The 22,469-nt window shown below is 58.8% G+C and overlaps 2 protein-coding genes across 6 annotated transcripts in view; one reads left to right on the forward strand and one right to left on the reverse strand.

The window, feature by feature from the left end:
* Positions 1 to 669: 669 nt before the first annotated feature.
* GRIN2C (glutamate ionotropic receptor NMDA type subunit 2C) lies at positions 670 to 15,557 on the forward strand. The gene is made up of 12 exons (XM_064270791.1): positions 670 to 3,735; positions 6,044 to 6,642; positions 6,954 to 7,068; positions 8,198 to 8,409; positions 8,597 to 8,759; positions 9,121 to 9,274; positions 10,324 to 10,449; positions 10,873 to 11,102; positions 11,484 to 11,644; positions 12,184 to 12,371; positions 13,324 to 13,556; positions 13,999 to 15,557. The coding sequence occupies exons 1-12, from the start codon at positions 2,944 to 2,946 to the stop codon at positions 15,106 to 15,108; spliced, it is 4,083 nt and encodes a 1,360-aa protein (XP_064126861.1). The 5' UTR covers positions 670 to 2,943; the 3' UTR covers positions 15,109 to 15,557.
* A 3,292-nt stretch (positions 15,558 to 18,849) lies between these two features.
* The window catches only part of TMEM104 (transmembrane protein 104), a 69,950-nt gene continuing 66,330 nt past the window's right edge, over positions 18,850 to 22,469 (reverse strand). For all 5 annotated transcript variants that reach the window (XM_010596970.3, XM_064270793.1, XM_023556911.2 and 2 more), the window contains one exon: positions 18,850 to 21,827. In XM_010596970.3, the coding sequence (XP_010595272.1) occupies positions 21,067 to 21,827 (761 nt within the window). In that variant the 3' untranslated portion in view covers positions 18,850 to 21,066. The remainder of the gene's footprint in view (positions 21,828 to 22,469) is intronic.

Genomic DNA, 22,469 nt, shown 5'->3' on the forward strand with positions numbered 1-22,469 from the left:
GGGGAGCCAGTGGGAAGACTGGAAAAGGGCAGGGCTGGAGGATGTCCCTCCTGCCTCGTGGGGGTGGCTGGACGGGATGTGGTGATGGGACTCTGGACTCTGCATTCCTTGGATCTGCTCCTTGCTGTTTGGAGCTCAGAGACTGGCCCCATTCAGGCCCCTCCCTCTGATACATTCTGTGGTCTCTTGGTGGGAGGTACACCTGCTTCAACTTCCGCTCCTCCCCACCCCTAACCCAGGAGGACTCCTTCCAGTTAGAGTCTCTGGAGACAGTGCCCCCTTGGAGGCAGGCAGGGCCTTGTTTTCCATGCTAGAGCTATGCTGGCAGTGGAAATAGAATGAGAGCCAAGTGTGCCATTTTACAAATTCTAGTAGCCACATTTTAAAAAAGTAAAAAGCAACAGGTGAAATTAGTGTTATTAGTCTATTTGTTTAACTCAGTATAGCCAAAGCATTATTATTTCAGCATGTAAGCAATATAAAAAATATGAATGAAATCTTTTACATTCTTTTCATGTACTTGGTCTTCAAAACCTGGTGTGTATTTTCCACTTACGGCAGACCTCCTTCTGGCTAGTCATGCTCCAGGTGCTGGATAGTCACAGGTGGCTGTGGCTACTGACCTGGACAGCGCAGATCTAGAGCTCAGAGCTGGGAGGCAGAGTTGAGGGGAGGCTTGAGGGCAGGGGATGTATGCTTGGGAGTCTGGGGGGCAAGGAACCTGTACAAATTTCTACAGGGGCTGGGGATCTAGGGCAAAATGAGCTTAGAGAGTCTTTGCAAAGGCTATACCAAGAATGACAGTGCCCTCTGCAGCCATGAGTTAAAATTTCTGTTCGATGGTTGCTGAGGTGTGGTGTGGCATGGCACGGCTTAGAATCCTGTCCCAGACTCAAACGTATCGGGCTGACATTCTACATCTGTGTACTAGGAGACCATACACATGGGGAGATGCCAAGAGCCTCACAATCAGTACAGTATTCCCTCCCCTGCCCAAAGGCTGTCTTCTCAGCCTGAAATTCCACCGTCAGACATGTTAGCTTAAGGCTTTGACTGTTGTTAAACTCATGGGAGTGATAACACTCTAAGCCACTGTTGTTGTTAGGTACCGTCAAGTCGGTTCTGGCTCGTAGCGACCCTATGGGACAGACTGGAACTACCCTATAGGGTTTTCCAAGGAGTGGCTGGTGGATTTGAACTGCCAACCTTTTGGTTAGCAGGCAAGCTCTTAACCACTGCGCCACCAGGCTCTAAGATGTTATCAGTCCCTTATCCCTCCATGTGAATGAGCTGCAGAGAAAAGGTCTTGCTGGGGGAGGCTGGGAGGGCAGGATATTGGTGAAAGGGGAAATCAGTAGAAAGGGGAGGTTGGAGGTGCTAGTAGTGAACAGCTTATTCCGCAGACTTGTCCTAGCTGGTCCAAGGATTGTCACCTCTTGCACAGCACACTCCAAGTTCCTGGAGGGCAGAGACCACGTCTTACCCATGCTGACATTCCACCACCCAGTGTGAAGTATACAGAAGGTGCTCAGTGCACATATATCAAGTTAAGTTTCCAAACTAAGAGTCAGTCTGGTGGTCTCCCTTGGAGGGATCATTTTCGCAACCCTGGGGAAAGGTGGAAGAAGCTTCCTGAATGTTTCCTGGTGGCCCCTTGGACTTCTCTGCTCCCTGGCTTCCTCAGAGAGAAATGGAGGCCCAGGAATGCCCTCGTGCAAATGGGTCTGCAAGAGATTAGGCTTTGGACAAAAGGAAGAGAGAAATTAGGTGATAGGCAAAAGGAAGGCCCTGGAAGAAAGCTCGAGCCCGCCCGGAATGTCCTCTCTGGTCCCAAGGATGAGATTCCGACAGGGGGTTGTGAGTGTCTGAGGCAGGAGTGTTGACCCCCTTGTGTGTCAGGGTAGAAGTGTGCTCCACAGGGTTTTCAGTAGCTGATTTTTCAGAAGGGGATGCTGGGGGTCTCTCTGCATTTCTGCAGGGACACCTGGAGCAGCCAGCCCACCCTGTTCACCTTTCACTCTCCTGGTTCAGAAGCTTCCTTGGGGATGGAGCTGGAGAAGGCGTCAGAGCTGTGGCTGACGATCAGCTGGGAGGGAGAGCAACATCAGTGGGTGCCACTCAGGACTCAAACTGCCCTCACGGGCTTGGCTCATGGCCCCAATCCAAAGCAATGACGTCCAGCAGGAATTCACGTCAGGCCTCTGGGTTAGGTTCAAAAAAAGATCCCACACACCAGGGCCTGGCCTGAGCGTTGGACAAGGCAATGATGTCACACCCCTGCAGTGAAAGAGCTGCTACTAACAGGCCACAAGAGCAGGGCTGTGGGGATGTCCAGTGCCCGGGAGGTGGCAGCTCTGTGCCAGGCAGGGCCACACAGAGGAGGGTCCTTGGTGGATAGGCTGACCACTAGCGTGTGCCCTGGTGGGAGACTATGGAAAATCTGGCACAATTTAGGTTGGAGCAGAGAGGATGGGGGTGGGGCAGAGGAGTGGGGGTGCAGGTTATAAAAGATCCTTTCTTCACCCGGCTAAGGGTTTGTCACGTGTAGGATGAGGATGCTAATAAATGTTATCTCATATAAGTCCTCACAGTCTAGTTAGGTAAAGAAGAAGTTGCCATTGAGATAGTTCCAACTCATGGTGACCCCATGTGTGTCAGAGTAGAGCTGTACTCCACAGGGTTTTCAGTGGCTGATTTTTTAGAAGTAGATAACCAGGCCTTTCTTCTGAGGCATCTCTGGGTGGACTTGAACCTCCAACCTTTCGGTTAGCAGTCGAGCATGTTAACTGTTGGCACCACACAGGGACACACCAGTGAGGTAGGTCCTGTGATTATCCCAGGCAAGAAAATGTGTCTCAGAGAGGTTAAGCAACTTGTCCAAGATCACACAGCAAGGAAGTGGCAGAATGGAGACTCGAACTTGGATCTGTACAACTCAAATCCATGTACTTAAGTACCAGGCTAGCGTTTTCACTGTGTCTTCCTGGGACAGAACACAGATCAATGAGTTTCAAAAGGTTTGACCTTTCTAGCCAAGCATGCAGTTCAGCAGTAGAATGGAGGGTGGTGCGTGCCCCATCACGGCTTGCTCTTCTCCCCAGCCCCTGCCCCTCTGGGATATCCTGGGGACACTCAGCTAACCTCTCTGTCTCTTCCTCTTTGTCTGTGTCTGTCTCCCTCTCTCTCCCCTTCTCTTCCCCTCTTCTCTCCCTTCCATCCTCTGGGTGTGTGTCCTCTGATACTGGCCTTTGTCTCCTGTCTGTCCATCTGCCTCTCTCTGTGCCTGTCTCCCTCGTCGTACCTGCCTTGTTCTCTCCAAAGGACCCTCCAGTGGACATGGGTGGGGCCCTGGGTCTGGCTCTGCTGCTCACCTCAATCCTGGGTGCCTGGTCAGGGCTGGGCCCAGGTCAGGGCCAACAGGCTGTGACGGTGGCTGTGGTGTTTGGCAGCTCAGGGCCACCCCAGGCCCAGGCTCGTGCCCACTTCACCCCCCAGAGCTTCCTGGACCTGCCCCTGGAGATCCAGCCCCTCACCGTGGGGGTCAACAACACCAACCCCAGCAGCCTCCTCACCCAGATCTGTGGGCTCCTGGGTGCTGCCCGCGTCCACGGCATCGTCTTTGAGGACAACGTAGGCACCGAGGCTGTGGCCCAGATCCTCGACTTCATCTCCTCCCAGACCCACGTACCCATCCTCAGCATCAGCGGGGGCTCTGCCGTGGTCCTCACTCCCAAGGTGCCTGCCAAACTCATATCCGCTTGTCCCTTGGGCCTGGATCAGCTGGAGCTGGTGGTGGGGGGGGGCTGAGTCTGGGCCTGGCTCCTGCATACTGGGCACACAGGCCAGGGCAGGGAGAGGCTGGGGTCCTGGGAAGCTGGCATTGGGTAGGACTGGAGAGAAGGTGGGTGCTGAGGGGATGACATGGGTGAGGAGGGAGAAGGCTATGTGATGATGTTCCTATCTTCTAGAAGATAAACATTCTGGGCAGCTCTCACAGTTACAGAATGTCCGAGTGAGGGGAGAGCCCGCCACTGGCTGTGATGGTTAGGCCCTGGGCCCACCTTTTCTGGCCCTCCCTGGGCAGACTCTGGACCAAGGATCAGAGGGCCAGGGCTGGGCGTGGGGTCTGATGCTGAGCCCTTTGGGCAACTGTCATTAACCTGAAGGAGGAGCACTTGGGGAGGGTCACTGTCTGAGGCATGGTGGGGGAGGGGAGGGACAACTACCACCCAGGCAGAAGCAGCCCTGCTCCCACAGAGCTTGGAGTCCTGTGGGAATAAAGTTTTAAACATACTCACCTGCAGTTACCAAATGGGATAAACATTCTGAGGGAAACATACAGGGATGCCACGAGGGAGTATAACAGGGATTTCCATTTGGATGGAGGGTTGGTCAGAGAAGGTCTCTCAAGAAATGTTGTCTTCACTGAGACCTGGAGGATAGGAGGCGTTAGGGGAGGGGTGGGGCTTCCAGGCCGGCAGAGGAGATCAAGTGAGGTCGCTGAGGTGGGAAGGTGCTGGGAGTGTTGGAGGAGCAGAGAGGAGCCATGTGGCTGGAGAGTGGCCAGCTGGGGTTATGTGGCTGGAGAGGCAAGTGAAGTCCTTACCTTATGGGAAGACATTTAGGTTTTACTCTAAGTGTGAAGCCGAGAGACGAACTTGATTTGCCTTTCTTTTTTTAAATTATTTTTTATTGTGGAGAATTTTGAATATAAAGGTAGAAGAGTGTAATGAAAACCCCACCATCCACCCCTGGCCAGCCCTGCCGTCAGTATCCTCACCCCCACCTACCCCCTCGCCTTCTGTGTTATCTGAAGCAACTTCCAGATGCCCTATTGTTCCATCCATAAATATTCCAGGATGTACCTCCAGCAGATAAGAACTTAAAAATAAGAAACCCATCATACATGACCATGTCTAAAAAATAATTAAAATCCCTTAACATGATCAAGGAAACTCTGGTGGCGTAGTGGTTAAGTGCTACGGCTGCTAACCAAAGGGTCGCAGTTTGAATCCGCCAGGCGCTCCTTGGAAACTCTATCCTATATGGTCGCTATGAGTTGGAATGACTCGACGGCACTGGGTTTTTTGGGTTAACATCATCAAATATCCAGTCCGTGTTCAAATTTCCCCCTTAGTCTCATAAATGTCACACATGTTTATTTTGAAGTTTGTTTGATTGAATCAGGATCCAAATTAGGTCCACGTATTGCATTAGTTGACATGGCTTCCATCTCTGTCTTTCCCCCTCTCTCTTTTTTCTTGCAATTGGATTGTTGAAAAAATTATGTTGTCCTGTAGAGTTTTCCCTGATTTGTTTTAAAAGATTAGTACAGTTGCAGTGCGGTGAAATCTTGGGGTGGGGGGTAGGGGCAGGGTGGAAGCACGGAGATACCGGTTAGGGGGTGAGGGAGGGCACTTGCCCAGGCACCAGCTGGCAGAGACGAGGAGAGGTAGAACTTTCTCACCCCCAGGGCGCCGTGGAGGATGGCGCCTTCCCAGCCACCTTTCGGACCCCGACTATTTAGCTCTCCAGACGGTGGTTTTCAACCCTCACCGTGTTTTTTAAAAATAAAGACGCCCCAAGCCCCACCTCTAAGATACGGGTTCAGGTAGTCTGGGGCAGTGCGTCTCAAATTAGCGGGCTCAAGCATCCCTTGAAGTGCTTGTTAAAACCCAGGTTGTTGGGCCTCACCCCCAAAGATTCTGATTCGATAGGTCTGGGGTGCGGCCCAAGAATCTGCATTTGTAACAAGCTCCCAGGATGCTGATGCTGCTGGCTAGCAGGCGGGCACAGCTCTGGGTGGGAGCGGGCATCACTGTCTGTAAAAGCTCACCCAGGTGGTTCTAATCGGCAACAGGGTAGGAAGCACTGTCTTAGGTCCAAGTCGGGGCTGGAGGAAGTTTGAGGGGCAGGGGCTTCCGGATGACTGGCAGCTTTTCCGCAAGGGCGTCTGGGAGCTGAACCCCGAGTCGGGGAGGGACACTCGGGCTCCGGCCGGCCCCGCCCCGCCCGGCTCAGGCCCCTCCCGGCCCCGCCCCAGGAGCCGGGCTCCGCCTTCTTGCAGCTGGGCGTGTCCCTGGAGCAGCAGCTGCAGGTGCTCTTCAAGGTGCTGGAGGAGTACGCCTGGAACGCCTTCGCCGTCATCACCAGCCTGCACCCGGGCCACGCGTTCTTCCTCGAGAGCGTGCGCACCGTCGCCGACTCCAGCCACCTGGGTTGGCGGCTGCTGGACGTGCTGACGCTGGAGCTAGGCCCCGGCGAGCCGCGCTCGCACACCCAGCGCCTGCTGCGCCAGATCGACGCGCCGGTGCTGGTGGCCTACTGCTCGCGCGACGAGGCTGAGGTGCTCTTCGCCGAGGCGGCGCGCGCCGGCTTGGTGGGGCCCGGGCACGTGTGGCTGGTGCCCAACCTGGCGCTGGGCAGCACCGACGCTCCGTCCGTCGCCTTCCCCATGGGCCTCATCAGCGTCGTCACCGAGAGCTGGCGCCTCAGCCTGCGCCAGAAGGTCCGCGACGGAGTGGCCATCCTGGCCCTAGGTGCCCACAGCTACTGGCGCCAGCACGGCGCCCTGCCCGCCGCGGCTGGGGACTGCCGTGGCCACCCCGGGCCTGTCAGTCCTGCCCGGGAGGCCTTCTACAGGTGCACATCTGCCCAGGGCCAGGCTGGGGAGGGGGGGTGCTTCATGGCCCCTGGATGGCAGTGAGCTTGGGCTTGCTGCTAGCTGTGTGCCTGGGGTCAGGTTGCCTGCCTCTCTGGGCCTGAGTTTCCTCATCTGAAAAGACAGTGGCCTGTGTGTGTGGTGGGGGGTGGGTGGGGGTCAGGGGAGGTGAGGATCCAGGAGGGTTAATAAAGGGAAAACGCTTTGCAGTAAGTATGAAATTCTGCTGGTAGTGGGGAGGCAGAGGCAGGGGGCGGGGCACTGGACACCCTGCTTCTCTCCCTCCTCCCAGGCATCTGCTGAATGTCACCTGGGAGGGCCGAGACTTCTCCTTCAGCCCTGGTGGGTACCTGGTCCAGCCCACCATGGTTGTGATAGCTCTCAACCGGCACCGCCTCTGGGAGATGGTGAGAAGTGGGTGAGCCCAGGGGCCCAGCTCCCCCTGAGCCCACAGCAAGCAGAGAACCCCTTCCATCCCTCCTCATCCCCTCATCTTCAAGTCTCAGCTGAAACATCTCCTCTGGGAAGACTTCTGGTCCCCCAGGGTGGGTGGGGTGCCCCTGCTCTGGGCTCCCATAACACCCTGTCCTCCCTTCACTACAGAACTTTACCGAACACTCATCACACAGTCCTGGCCCTGGAGGAGTAACCCACGTCTGTGCTGGCCAGATGAGTGTGCACACAAATAGAATACGGTGACATCAGGGCTTGAGTAGAGATGTGTGCAAAGCACTCTGGGACTAGAAAGGAGGAGCAGGAATTAGCTTTCCTGAGCCCTGGTGGCACAACGGTTAAGCACTTGGCTGCTAAATGAAAAGTTGGCAGTTCAAACCTACCCAGTGGCTCTTTAAGAGAAAGACCTGGCAATCTGCTTCGGTAAAGATTACAGCCAAGAAAACTCTATGGGGCGGTTCTACTCTGTCACATGGAATCACTAGGAGTTGGAATTGACTCAATGGCACCCAACAACAACAACCAAGGGGAGAATCTGGGGAAGGCTTCCCAGGAGAGGGGACATCTGGGCTGGTCTGTGCAGGTTTGAATAGGAGCCCACCAAGAGGGAGTACCAGCCTGGTATAGGCAGAAGGCAAGAAAGGGGGCATTTTAGGGGGTGTGGTGAGTGTATTTTGGGGCTGTGGAGACTGAGGAAGAGGATTGGGGTGATGGTGGGTAAGGTGGACAGAGTGTCCTCCACTAAGGACTCTGTACTGAAGGTCACAGGGAAGTTGTAGGGTGTGGCAGGTTCAGGTCTGGGCTTTAGGAAGGTGCCTTGGGTTGGCAGCAGTGACCGTTACACAGCAGCAGGGACAGAGGCTAGGAGGAGGCTGCAGGGAGCCTGCCCTTCTGGCCCAGCTTGGCCCCTTGTCCCTGACTCCCCTGTTCTCCATATGCTCCTGCCCCAGGTCCTGCTGTCAGGCCCCAAGCATCCCTAGGTGAGAGGGAGGGTTCTTGGCCCTGGCAGGCCCTATCCAGAGACTCCCCTGAGGGTGGGGGTAGGGCTGGGAGTCCCGGGCTAAGGCCAGTCGCCCTCCACAGGTGGGGCGCTGGGAGCATGGCGTCCTGCACATGAAGTACCCAGTGTGGCCTCGATACAGTGCCTCTCTGCAGCCCGTGGTGGACAGCCGGCACCTGACAGTGGCCACGCTGGAAGAGCGGCCCTTTGTCATTGTGGAGAGCCCCGACTCTGGCACCGGCGGCTGCGTGCCCAACACCGTGCCCTGCCGCAGACAGAACAATCACACCTTCAGGTTTGCGAGACCGCAGGGAGGCCCTTGTGCGCCGGGTGCTATATGTGATCATCAGGTGTTGTGTGCGGCTTGTGCTTGGGGCTGGGGGAGGGTGTCCAAATCCCAGGCTGGGGGCAGCTGCTGGGACTGGACCGGCCATGCTGGGGCCTGATGCCTGACGGGTGGTCTCTGGTGGTGGTGGCCACAGTGGAGATGCAGCCCCCTACACCAAGCTGTGCTGTAAGGGCTTCTGCATCGACATCCTCAAGAAGCTGGCCAAGGTGGTCAAGTTCTCCTACGACCTGTACCTGGTGACCAATGGCAAGCATGGAAAGAGGGTGCGCGGCGTGTGGAACGGCATGATTGGGGAGGTAGGCCAGCCCCCAAGGTCCTCCTGAGCCCACCCCACCTGCCCACCTGCTACCCCAGGTCCCACACATGACTCAGCCAGCCCTAGATGTTCCCTAGGCCTTTCATCCTGTACTGGGGGTCAGTGATGTAGGACTCCTCCTAGGATCTCCCTGTTGTCACCTATGGTGACCTCTGGGGTGGGGGTCCTAGGGGGAGACTAGCTGTCCCCAGCGATGACTTCAGGGGTGGTCAGTACTGGATGTTGAGCTCGGAGGACCCCAGGTGGGAAGAGCTGACTCGGCTTGTGGGTGCTAGAGTCTGGGAAAGGGAAGGAAGGCAATGCTCCAGCTGGGCATGACCCCACTCCCCTCACCACCCCAGGTGTACTACAAGCGGGCAGACATGGCCATCGGCTCCCTCACCATCAATGAGGAGCGCTCGGAGATCGTGGACTTCTCTGTGCCCTTCGTGGAGACGGGCATCAGCGTCATGGTGGCTCGCAGCAATGGCACTGTCTCCCCCTCAGCCTTCCTGGGTGAGGCTTGGTGGGCAGGAAGAGCTCCGGGGTGATCAGTTGAGCACGGTGTAGATGGGGCACTTGGGGTGGCACAGAGGGTGTGCACAGCAGCCATGTGGGCATCGGAGGGTAGTCAGAGGCCTGAGCTGTAGGTGGGCAAAAGGGAGAGGGAAGAAGTGAAGGCAATGTTGGCTGTAACTCTGGGTTGGTGCAGGAGGAGGCAGGATAAACCATGATACCACTGAGGGACAGGAAAACCCAGGAAGGCTGGCTGGCTCCAGGGGGTCCTGTTGGATGTGCTCAGTGTGCAGAAGCAGCGGGACAAGGGAAGAAGCTCCGTGGGCAGTGAGCAGGGAGCCGAGGGCTGGGCTAACCTGGAAGGGAGTCCTGGTTCTGCCTCTTCCTGCTGTGTGGCCTTGGGCAAGTCACTGAACCTCTCTGGGCATGGTCCCTCCGCCATGAGTAAGAGAATAACATCCATCCCTAGGACTGTCATTGCATCAGAGGAGCAAATGCTTGTGGCAGCCGCGGTTTCTTTCTGAGAAAACTGAAAGGATTTTGTCAGAGTCCTCGAGTCTGTCTCTTCAGCCCCCAGGGCCTCAGTTTCACTTTGAGTAGGATGAGGAGTGCAGCTTTACCGGGCAGAACAATCGTCCGCGCTGGTCCAAGCAGGGGAGCTCTGGGTGGAGAGGGGAAGAATGAGTGCTGTAGAAATCCCTTGGTGATGTGGCTTTGTGGGATCAGGCTCAGGGGCAATGGTAGGTGGGGGCAGGCTGCAGGAGGGGGATGAGAGGGCAAGGGGAAGGAGCAATGGGCATAGACCCTCTTTTGGTGAAAGGAAGTTGGGGTCGGGGGAGAAAGCGTGAGAGCCAGGGGCAACAGTGGAGTGGAAGGAAGGTTTCTTAGGGTGGGGTGGTGTGGACCTCTCTGGGGCAGAGGGAAGGGGCAGAGTCCACAGAGCTGACGGGTCCCCACTTGGACCATGTGGACCGAGTTGTCTGCACCCAGCACATCTGGGCTGTGGATGGGAGGGCTGGGGCCCCTGAGCCGCCGCTCCCTCTGCCCAGAGCCCTACAGCCCCTCGGTGTGGGTGATGATGTTCGTCATGTGCCTCACCGTGGTGGCCATCACCGTCTTCATGTTCGAGTACTTCAGCCCCGTCAGCTACAACCAGAACCTTGCCAGCGGGAAGAGTAAGCTCCCACTGGGCCTGGGAGGAGGGGACCGGGCTGCGGCGCCCCAGAGGGGTGGGCTTGGGGCCAGAGGGGCCCTTCGGAGAATGCTGGGTCCTGTGGGAGGTTTCTGGCCTATGGACAACACATGCAGGGCCCAGTTGGATACGAGAGAGAGAGACAGAGACAAAGAGAGACAAATAGAGAGAGACAGCGAGAGAGAGAGAGACAGCGAGAGAGAGAGAGACAGTGAGAGAGAGAGAGGGAAACAGGGGAGCTGACTTGTTCTAGGGTGGAGGTGGCAGGGGTGGCAAGGATGGGTCCCTGTCCAAGACAGGACTGAGACAGGGGTCATGGAGATGGGTGGGCAGAATCCTGAGACCTCTGGGTGGGCGAGGGGAGCCAGTTCCTTGGTAGCCCCAGTGACCACTCCCTCACCCCCAGAGTCTGGGGGCCCATCTTTCACCATCGGCAAGTCCGTGTGGCTACTGTGGGCGCTGGTCTTCAACAACTCGGTGCCCATCGAGAATCCCCGGGGCACCACCAGCAAAATCATGGTCCTGGTCTGGGCCTTCTTTGCCGTCATCTTCCTCGCCAGCTACACTGCCAACCTGGCTGCCTTCATGATCCAAGAGCAGTACATTGACACTGTGTCTGGTCTCAGTGACAAGAAGGTTCTGGAGCCATAGTGGTGGGGGGTGGGGGGACACCGAGGGCAGGGGCAGATCTTGGGTGGGTGGACACAGGTCAGCCAGGGTTGAGGGAATTTGAACAGGAGGCTGGAGCAGGAAGAAGCTGGGGAGCCCAGTGAGGAGGGGGATGGGGGCCAGGGGGAGAGATGGCTCAGGCCCACTGATTGAGTGGCCTTGGTTCTCCCCCTGTTCTGGGCCTCTGTTTCTCTAAATCACAGACGTGGCCTGGATAGTCTCTAGACTATTCTACTCTGGCCCCGCGCATGTCCAGACTAGAGCAGGGCACTAGGGGTGGGCTGGGGGCATTTGGTGCTTGGAAGGTGTAAGGCAGGGTCGTGAGTGGCTGCTGGTCCCTGCCTGCAGTTTCAGCGGCCTCAAGATCAGTACCCGCCCTTCCGCTTTGGCACCGTGCCCAATGGCAGCACCGAGCGGAACATCCGCAGCAACTACCGTGACATGCACACCCACATGGTCAAGTTCAACCAGCGCTCGGTGGAGGACGCACTCACAAGCCTCAAGATGGGGTGGGTCCCCCTGCCCCCCAGCCCTGCACCCACCATCTGACTCCCCACTCGCCTATGTCCCCCAATGACCAGCCTTAGCCCTGTCCCTTCCTAAGAGACCTGAGTTGGGGACAATGGGGCTGGGCTGTCCTCCTAGGCTGCAGGATGCCTGAGGGAGAGGAGAGGAGGGTAGTCCTTGGTGGCAGGGTGGAACTTGAGACAAAAATGGACACCCACCATGTGGCCGAGAGATGCAGCTGTGATATGTTAAGGAGGACCGTCCTTTGCCTGAGGGAATGGTTGTCACCTTCTCTGGCTCATAGGGAGGGACTGGGTAGAGAGAGGGTGTGTGTCCTCAGCAGGCAGTCAGCTCTCCAGCCCCTCTGAGGAGGACAGGAGTGGGGGATCCAGGACTCACAGGAACCAGACAAGGCTCTGCCCATCTGTCCCTTCTGGGCGGTGCCCAGCAGGCTCATGTGGCCCAGACCCCTGTCAGATCCCAGTTTCAGTGTTCCCCATCTTGCATGGTCCTTGGCCCTGAGGGCTCGGCCTGTCCCTAGGAAGCTGGATGCCTTCATCTACGACGCCGCTGTCCTCAACTACATGGCAGGCAAGGATGAAGGCTGCAAGCTGGTCACCATTGGGTCTGGCAAGGTCTTTGCCACCACTGGCTACGGCATCGCCATGCAGAAGGACTCCCATTGGAAGCGGCCCCTAGACCTGGCACTCCTGCAGTTCCTGGGTGACGGTGGGTGCTGCCACGACAGAGGCTGGGGTAGGCCCAGGGTGGGCCACAGAGCCCAAGGTCAGGTGGCAGCTGGACGATAGGCCAGTATCTCCACCACCACTCTCTGTGTCTCTAGGGCCTTGTGGGCAGGAAGAGGTCTCTGGGGGTGAAAGGTTGGGGCAGTGGGAAGGGGGCATGGCACTGGGACCAACTGGATGGAGACTGGTTTCCAGGAAGGGAGCAGAAACTAAGGTAAGAAGGCAGGAAGGAGTTCAGGCCACACCATGGGGGTTGGGAGTGGCTGAACCCCTTTCCCCAAGACCCCTGTGTGATCTTTCCTAAATGAGCCCCTCCTCTGCCCAGTATGTCCCCTCATCACTGTTTTCACCTTGAGATTACCTGGGGTGGCCTCAAGAACCTGTCTAGTCCCCCACAGCAGGGCCTATGCTGGCTTGGCACCTGGGGGGCTCACATGTGTGAGTGGTTCAGTGCAGCCTGCCCAAAAACCAGAGGGAGCTTTGAGTGTAGAGGTGCGCCGTTCTAGTTACAAAACAGTTGGTCTGACGTTCCATCAATACCGTGTAATAGTGAGAAAGATGAGAACACCAACAGTGCACGTGCTTCGGTCTCCTCAGGGGCCTTTCATCTCTGTATCCTTAGCTCTGTGCCAAGCTGGTTGATCGAGAAGTCTATTACCCAATCAACAAGCCCGTACTGGGCACGTGGGGCTGGGCAGGCAGTGGGCCCCAAGGCTGGCATTGCCCGCCCCTGCTCTGCCCTCTCCGCTTCCCTTTCTTCCTGCTCAGTGACCCCTTCCACCCCCATCCCGCCCCTGTAAGGCCATATCCCTGTGGTCCCCCTTGAGGGACAAGGAGATGGCACCCTGACCCCAGACCCCTCCTTGCTCCAGGCTTGGGGGTAGTACTTGGGGGTCCCTCCTGGGGGTTCCTGAGCCCAGCATTCTCCACCCCAGGGGAGACACAGAAGCTGGAGACGGTGTGGCTCTCAGGGATCTGCCAGAATGAGAAGAATGAGGTGATGAGCAGCAAGCTGGACATCGACAACATGGCGGGTGTCTTCTACATGCTGCTCGTGGCCATGGGGCTGGCCCTGCTGGTCTTTGCCTGGGAGCACCTGGTGTACTGGAAGCTGCGACATTCAATGCCCCACACGTCCCAGCTGGACTTCCTGCTGGCTTTCAGTAGGGTGGGTGCCGCCTGGCCCCACGCAGGCTCTAGCATTAGGGGCACCAGCCCAAATAAGTCAGCTGACCGCATTTACAGAAGGAAAAATCAGCTGGGGAGGAGGCCGGGCTTGCCAGCAGAGGAGAGCCTTTTTCTGCTCGGGCATAGGCAGAGTGGGGCATAGAGAGAGCTGGGTTTTAGAGCTAGGGTGGAGCGGCTCGAATTCTCACTCTGCCATTTACCAGCTGAGTGATTTTAGAATGAGTCACCTTCTTGGAGCCTGTAGAATCTCAGGGCACAGGGCCTGGCACATAGGAGGCACTTAACACATGTTCGTTGCTTCCGAGGACTAGAGAGAAGGCTGGTTCCCAGGCCGGCAAGATGGGCGGGGGGGTGGGGGTGGCAAGGTGGTCCCCAGAGCACAGCACCGCTCACGGCCCGCCCCGCCGCCTCCTTGTGCCCAGGGCATCTACAGTTGCTTCAGCGGCGTGCAGAGCCTGGCCAGTCCCGCGCGGCCGCCCAGCCCGGACCTCACGGCCGGCTCGGCCCAGGCCAACGTGCTCAAGATGCTGCGGGCGGCGCGCAACATGGTGACAACAGCTGGCGTGGGCAGCTCCCTGGACCGCGCCACGCGCACCATCGAGAACTGGGCCAACCGTCGCGCGCCCCCGACGCCCGCCGCGCACTCTCCGACCCCCCGCCCGCCCCCTGAGCCCAGTCCCAAGGCCTGGGGGCCGTCCGGTGGCGGCTGCGCAGTCCTGGTGCACCGGACCCAGCAGCCACCAGTTCGCCCCCCGACGCCCGCGCCGTCTCTGCCCAACGACCCCCGGACGCTTGGGCGGCCGGCCTGGGACACCCGGCGGCTAGCGCGGGCCGGGCGCGGCAGGTGGCACCTCTCGTCCTCCGAGCGGCGCGCACCGCCGGAGAGCCCCCTGTCCCCTGCGCGCTGTTCCTACAACTCCTTCCCGCGAGGCGACCGGGCGGGGCGCCCCTTCCTCCCGCTCTTCCCGGAGCCTCCGGAGCCCGAGAACTTGCCGCTGCTTGGGCGGGAGCAGCTGGCCCGGCGGGAGGCTCTGTTGCACGCGGCCTGGGCCCGCAGTCCCCGTCCGCGCCACGCCTCCCTGCCCAGTTCGGTGGCGGCAGCCTTCGCTCGGCCCAGGTCGCAATCTGCCGCGTGCGCAGGTCCTACCTGCGCCTGCCGTGACGCCCGCCTGGCCTGGAGGCTCCCGGCGCCGTCGCTCCGGCTGCCGTCCTACCGCGAGGCGTGCCGGGGGGGCATGCGGGAAGGGACCCCCACCTGGCCGCACGGACAGCACGCCTGCCTCCACGCCCATGCCCACCTACCGCTCTGTTGGGGCGCTGTCTGCTCTCATCGCCCACACTGTGCCAGACATGGCCCGTGGTTCCCTGGAGCCTGGGGGCCTCAGGGGCACGGGGGCAGGACCGTGGGGCTGAGCACAGGCTACAGGGACAGTGGGGGGCTGGATGAGGTCAGCAGTGTGGCCTGTGAAATGCATGGCCTTTCAAGCCCTTGCACATGGAGGCGGTTCTCCAGCCTGGAGTCGGAAGTGTGAGGTCCATAGTGGGGGTGTCAGTCTCTCTGGCTTCCAGCAGCTGGACTCTGCCTTGCACTGCCAGGGTTAGTGGGCAGGCAGGCCCCAGCTCTTCCAGCTTCTGCCAGGAATCCTGGTGCTGGGGTCCTGGGACCCAGGAATCCTGGCTCTGAGGCACTGGTGACAATGTTTTCCAGGTCCCTTCAGTGGCCACAGCTGCCTCAGGTCCTGGCGTGGGCTGGGCTGTTGCTGTCCCCTCCCTGTGCAGAGCCCTCCTACCCAGTCTGGAGTCCTGGGAAGCGGTGGTGTCAGATCCACCAGGGTCTCCCTGCCCTGGTGTGAGCAGGTGCCTGGCATGGTGGCTGCGGGCTTGATCTGGAGCTCAGGGCTGGATGCAACTCGGGCTGGGCAGGGCTGTCCTGCTCCTTGCTCCACCCTGCTGGAGTTTGTTCCCATCAGAGCACAGGGCATTAAACACACCTTTTACAACTCACCGGGCCCGGCTGCCTCATTCTGCACTTGGAGGGGGCGCACCACAGCCTGGAGGCAACAGGAACATCATGGGAGTATCACAGGTGTGCTGCCTAGAGCAGGCGAGCAGCCCTGCCTGGGGGAGACTTCACCTTAAGAGTCTCTGGGAGGGGTGTGGGGAGCAGGCGAGGCTGAGAGAGGGCTCTGGTAGCAGCGGAAGGCACTTGGTATTCAGCCAAGCTCCTGCCCACCCTGGCGCCGGATGTGACAAATGTGCTCAGCACGGAGGCTCGGAGTGATGGATGGAGGCCATCCTCAGTCTCCTTGAACAGAGAGGCTCCTGCTAGGGGCTGTGGGTGTTCTGTCCTGCCTGGGGCCACCCATGAGTGGTGGGAAGTCTGCTGTGGTCAGGACCTGCTGGGTGTGGCGGGTCGGGACTTTATTCTCTCCATGGCTGCTGTGCATAGCCCAGCGCTGCCAGCCAGACTCTAGGAGCTTGGCCCAGGTGGCCTCCAGGGTCAGGTAAGGCTCTGCCTCCTGGAGCTGGGACTCCTCAGGGGGCAGCGAGCCAGCTCAGAGAATTCGCTTGCCCTCCCGGCCTCCTCCTCCCTCTGGGGCTCCTGCCCCACCTCCTTTCTCTGTCATCTCTCATCGGCCCTGGCCCACCATTTTAGGGCTCTTGCGTACACTCTTCAATGCCTTCACATCTGCGATTGCATTTAACCCCCCACAAGGACTCTGTGAAACCAGCAAGCGTCCATTCTTCCATTCATTCCACGAACATAGTGGGCACTATGGTTTCCGCCAGATCCTTTCCTAACTGCTGGGCGATGAAGCCTGAGACCTTGCTGTCCTCGAAGAGGTGGGTTGAGGCCAGGTGGATATTAACTCTGTTACAGAGAGGGCGCCGGGGAGGGGCGTGGTGGAATGTGAACACCATATGAGTCTCTGTCCAGGGCTCTTTTCCAAGGCACCTTGCTGCTTCCCAGGAATCCCGTTCCCTCTCTAGTCTGCAGACCAGCTGCTTGGGTTGGGGTCACGGGAACTGGAAGTGTTAGTTTTGTTTTAGGGGCAAGAGCAGCTGAAACGGTAGGGTGGGGAAATTTCCAATATACCGAATCCCTCTCAAGATTCCTGAGCCTCTCTGTTCCTTGCTGGAAATCTGGCTGCCCTGAGGATGGGTGGACTCCACCCGTTGTCCACTGGTGAGCCTACAGGACAGGGTACAACTTCCCCATATGGTTTCCTAGTCTGTAATCTTTATGGGAACAGACTGCCAGGTCTTTGCTCCTGTGTTGCTGCTGGGTAGGTTTGACCCACCCACCTTTTGGTTAGCAGCTGTGTGCTTACCATTGCGCTACCAGGGCTTCTTGGACCCCATCTACCAATCATTTCCACGTTCTCTGCGCTGTGGGTTTTCTATGGAGGTGCAGTCACGGGCTGGGTCCAGGTCCAGAATCGGAGGGCTAAATGACAGGTGGAGAGTGAGCTTAGGTGAGTGCTGGAGGCCAGCGCTCTGGAAGGGAGCTTGACCTTGGGTACAGCCACTGGGGGTGGGAGGGTTACACTGTTGCCCCCCAGCCTCCATATCATACCCCTCTTCCTCCCTGAGCCGGGCTGAGTGCAGCTCTGGTGGCAGGCAGCAGCAGGTGAGGCTGGGAGGAGTCCTCAAGGCTCAGCTGCTCTCGCTCACCGATCACCTGTGATCATTAATAAGCAAGAGCTGGAAAGATAATTAAATGCAAAGTGTGGAGTTGAGCCTGCTGCTGGCTGGCTCCAAGGAGGGGCCTGGCCTGCTCCTGGGCCAGCTGCTTGGCTGCCTCATCCTTCTCTAGGAATGACTGCTCGGGGAGCAGCGAGCCTGGGGCCAGGAGTAAGGCCTCCTGCAGCAGGTCTCCTCTTCCTGTAGCCACGCCCCTGCCTCTCCATGGGGGCGGGGGGGGGGTAGTTCAAGGAAGGGTTCTGCACTACCTGGGGGAGGGCAGAAAGCCTGGCAGAGGAAAGCCAGCTGCATGGGAAAGCAATGGGAGGCCAAGGATTTAAATCATCATAAACAAGGGCATGACTGTGTAGCAAAGAGCTAGAGGGATCCATCTAGACGCCCATGTGATTTTCTTTGGGTGGGAGACAGGGAGACTGAGGCCCTTGGTCTAGTCTCAGCAGCTGGCCCCTCCTGCTGCTGCCATAGCTCTTTTTCTGTTAGCTGAGCAGCCCATGGTCTGACATCTTCTCCCAGGGAGGCAGGTGTGTGGGGACAGAGATGAGGGGCAGAGTGTAGAAAAGGGTGGCACGATGTCCTCGGTGAAGGCCCCTGGGCTCCAGTCCTGGTTCTAGCATCCTCCAGCCTGGTCCCAATCTTACTCTTTGAAAGGCATGTACTGCCCGTAAGTTTCCATGGGGAACCAGAGACCACCCTCCTCCCTAAGCCCCCTGGACCACTTCCTCTTCCTGAACTGTAGAAGACACCTGGTTCACTAGGAGGCTATGACACCAGTTAGGTGTCTGGGGTGGAAATCAGGAGTCTTGAGTGAGTCCAGGGGCCCTTGGCTACAAGCATGGCTACCACTGGTGAGTGACAAAGGAGACAGCACCTGTAAATAACAGCTTTACTCAGAACTTCCGAGCTACGCACCGGACTCAGTGCTGTGACTCCCACAGCAGTCAGGGACACAGGCGCCTCACCCCACGTTACAGGGACGGAGGAAAGGAGTGTGGTGGTCCACCTGCCTGGATCACATAGCTGCCGTGGTAGGCCCGGCTTCTTAGTCCACACTTGTGACCACCGATTGTGTTAATGAGGCCCATGGGGGAGTGCCCAGCACATACCAGGCCCTGATCACTGTGCCCTCTCCTTTTCCCAGCCTGTCACCCACACCACTGGCCCCAGGAGAGGGGATCACAAAGTTCCTCTGGAAGTCCTGGCTCCTAGTCTCAGAGGAGCCATTGGCGTGGTTGGGGCAGAGATCTGGCTTGCTTCCCACGGTCTTACGGTCCAGCATTGCCAGGTGCTCCTGCTCTGGGCTAGCTCCCCATGAGGTGGGGGGAGCAGAAACCTGTTCTCCCCACACGCTGACTTCAGCCTCTGCCTGTTGCTGAGGCTACTCCGGGCTCCCATGTGGTGAGAACAGCTATGCGGCCAAGGGTCTGGCAGGTGCCCACCACCTACCTCCCTGCCTGCCGTCTGCCCCATCTATAAGCCTCAGGTGAGGGACTAGCCAGGAGCTGCTGGCACAGGTGATGGGGCTCAGGTAGGCCTGGCACTCAGGCAGGCATAAAGGTGGAATGCTTGCTCCCCTTCCCTTGGCCTGCCCCTGGGGCCAATGTGGGCCCTATGACGTGGGTGGTGCTGTGGAGATTAAGTTCTCCAAAGTGACACCTTTCCCTGGGCCAGGCTGGGCTGGCCTCCTCTTCTGTCCTCCCTACTAACCGTCTGGCCTATGGTGACTCTGGGTCCATCTGTAAAGTAGAAATCATGATCCATCTCGCCAACCTCATCAAGGTGACGTAAAAACTGAGGTCCAAAGTATTGCGTGCACACCACAAGCTGGCCTCATTTGGAGAACAGCTAGCTATTGGTGGTTGAGGCCTGGGGGTGGAGGGGAAGGCATCCCCATTGGACCTCAGCAGGACGGACAGCATGGTGAACACCGAGGAGCCAAGAACCCACAGATGGCAGCAATGGCATGGTCGCCTGGGCCAGTTTCCTCCAGGCCTGGGGGGCTGCCCTGGCTAAGAGGTAGTGGGGAAAGTGGCCACCCAGTTCCACTGCTGTGTCTCTCCAGATTGTCACATAAATCAACCTGGGCTTTATGATGCTAATACATTTGTGTCCAAAATTTGGTTTGGAACCCAGGGCGGCAGGATGATTTAATTTGCTTTGTCCTTAAGGAAGAGGGAATATAATCACAGAAGGTAAGTACAGGCGTTTTGAGTTTTCAGCACACAGCTGGGCAGCCCTGAGGGCCTGGGCGCAGAGGGTGGGGCTCAGTGCCCTCCCTGCTCCGCCCACCTGGGGCAGGGCCTCCTGGAAAGCTGCCACAATGGCAGATAGGGAAGGGGCACTTATTTTTCACGTAGATGGAAAACAGCTACACGAGGGCACGAGCTGGAAGAACTGAAGCGTGGTAACAATGAGGACGAAGATCGTGGCAGTTAGGATGCAGGGTCCTCACGGGCTTGGGCTGCAGGGGCCAGAGGTGGCGGGTGGTGCTGCCTGTGGATTCCCTAGCAGACTTTGTTCTGAGGCAAGCAGATGTCCCCACGCCACTTCTGCCCTAGGCATGAAGACTGAGATGCAGGGGGGAGGCAGAGTTCCCTAGAGAGAGCTGAGCAAGGCACTGAAAACAAAAGAGGGAGGCAACTCCCAGTAATGCAGCTCTGGACTCCAGGACAGTGGGACCAGGTCCAGGGGCAGCGGGGTCAGGAAGGAGCCCCAGGTCCTGAAGCAGGAGAAGGCACATTGAAAATGCAGAGTTCATGGGAGTCACCTGTGTCTTTGGCCGCTGGCCCAACAGGTGCACGTGTAATTGGGGGGGCGGGACCCTGGGGGTGCCAGGCAGGCAGCTGGGGACCCCGCCCTCCTCAGATGGGCATCACATCCCTGCACCCCCCCTACTCCCACCCCATGGTGCCTAGGGGACAGGTTCGTGGACACCTAGCACCCATAGCTGGCTCCCTCAGAGCCCCTTCAGTGCTGGAGAGACGGGGTCGGCCAAGCAGAGTGCTGCCTGAAGGCCTGACCTCCCAGGGTGGGGAACAGAGCCCTCTCACTACCACATGCCCAGTGGGGCAGCCCCCACCCTGCAAAAGGCCCAAGGCCCCCACAGGCAGAAGCAGTCAGGGGTCACAGCTCCGGGTTTAAACCCAGCCTGGGAACTGCTGTGACCCCACGGAGGGGACACTCAGCCTGCTGTTCTGGAGCCACCAGGACAGGAGCAGACGCCACAGCCAAGGGCCCTCCCAGTTCTGGCCAGAAGCCTGGTGCCAATTAGCACTTCCTGTGCTTGTCACCGGGATGGCCAGGCCTTCCCCTAGGAGTGACACTTAGCAGCCCCTAGGCCTGGCGGGAAGGTGAGCCTGCCCACTGTGGCAGCCCCAGGAAGAGGGTCAGAGGCAGCAGCTACTTGGGGGGCTGACTCCCCAGAACGTGGAGGGAGCTGGGGTGGAGGAGGTGGGAGACAGTGTCCTGTATAAACAAGCAGCAGTGCCAGCACTGCGTCAACCCCGTGCAGGGCGGGGTGGGAGGGTGTGTGAAGCAGAGGTGAGAATTCCTGTGATAAGTCCTGGGGTCGGGCTGCTCAGCTCAAGGCGCAACCCTGCAGGAAGACCCGGGTGGGGCTGCCTGGTGGGCCAGGTGAGGTGTGGGCTGTGCAGAATCTCCGGTGGGGAGTGGACCCCCAGCCCTCCACATGCCTGGCCTCGTCCATCCCCACGAGGGGCTGCGAGGCAACCAACTCTTGGCTCTGCTGGGTAGAGGCCGTCAGGACGAACACATGTGTGGTCCTGCTGTCAGAGCTTGGTCTCGCTGAGGACGATGTTGGCCGTGACAAAGAAGAAGCAGGAGAAAGCCCAGAGCAGCACAAAGCCCACCCAGAAGGTGTGGCGGAAGGGGGACCTGTGCTTGTTGACGGTCCCGTAGCCAAAGGCCAGCTCGGTGTCCTTGCGGCAGTGGTACACCAGGAAGGCGGGGATGACGTACTGGATGCCGGTGCCCGCGTAGGCCCCCGTGATGCCCACCAGGGACTCCAGATCGTGAGTGCAGAAGGCCACCACCACAGGGGGCAGCAGCGTGATGGTGGGGAAGACCACGCGGTCCACCACCCAGGGGTACGTGCCGCCCTCACGGTGAAAGAGTGTCTTCCAGTTGTTGCGGAGCGTCACGGCGATGATGGGGAAGTTGGTGCTGATGGTGAAGACGGGGAAGAGGCCCAGGAAGAAGCGCACAGCAGCCAGGCCCACGACATCACAGCGTGCGAAGTTGAGGGTGTACATGTCCAGGAGGCTGTCGCCGCGGAAGCAGAAGATGGCGGTGAAGGAGAGCAGGCTGTAGAAGGCCAGGATCAGTACGTAGTCCAGGAAGACCAGCTGCGTGAGGTGGCGCTTGGAGGACACAGGGGTGATGAGGGACGGCAGAGAGTGCTGGCACATGAAGGAGTAGACACACACGCCAAAGAGATTCCGGACCCCCGAGAGGTCGGCCAGTGGTGGGTGGCCCTCCCCCTGCCCGTGCCCGATGCGGACCAGGGCCAGCACGATCATGATGGTGAAAGCTGCAGGAGGAGAGGGGGGTCAGTCAGAGGGGCCAGGACCTGGGGGTGGGGGACAGAGAGGAGGGACTGGAGACCCAAGAAAAAGAACCATTGTTAAATGCAAATCATGTCACCCCCCCAAGGGCCACACTTGGGGCAGGCCAACAGGGCTGCTGATCTGTGAATGCCCTGTGCCGATATCCCCAGCAGGTAAGGGGAGCTTCTCTGGGGAGCCTCGGCACGCACACCAAGGCAGGCGGTGCGCTATGGTGGCAGCTGTCTCCTGGGAGGAGTGCACACTCCGGTCGGGCCTGCCCAGCTCCCTGTCATCCCCAGGTTGGCTGACTTCCTGGAAGGGGGCAGGGACCTCGGCACTCTGCTCCTCCTTCTTCCCTTGGTTTAGGGAAGGTGTGTCTGGGGGCACTGGGGAGTGACAGAGGGAGAGGGGCACAGAGCACAAGGAGCTGGTGTCCTGGGCCAAGGGCACCTACTTTACACACTGAGAGGACATAGGCAAGAATGAGCAGAAGTGTGTGCCCAGGGGCCAGCAGTCACTGCAGGGAGTAAGAAGCACCAGAGGGCAGGGATGGCTGTTCAGAGTCCTCTGAGAGGCTGGCATCAGGCTGGAGGGACGTGGCACATTGCTTTGGTAGCCTGGGCATA

This window comes from Loxodonta africana, chromosome 18 (assembly GCF_030014295.1).
Source record: "Loxodonta africana isolate mLoxAfr1 chromosome 18, mLoxAfr1.hap2, whole genome shotgun sequence".
Lineage (NCBI taxonomy): Eukaryota > Metazoa > Chordata > Mammalia > Proboscidea > Elephantidae > Loxodonta > Loxodonta africana.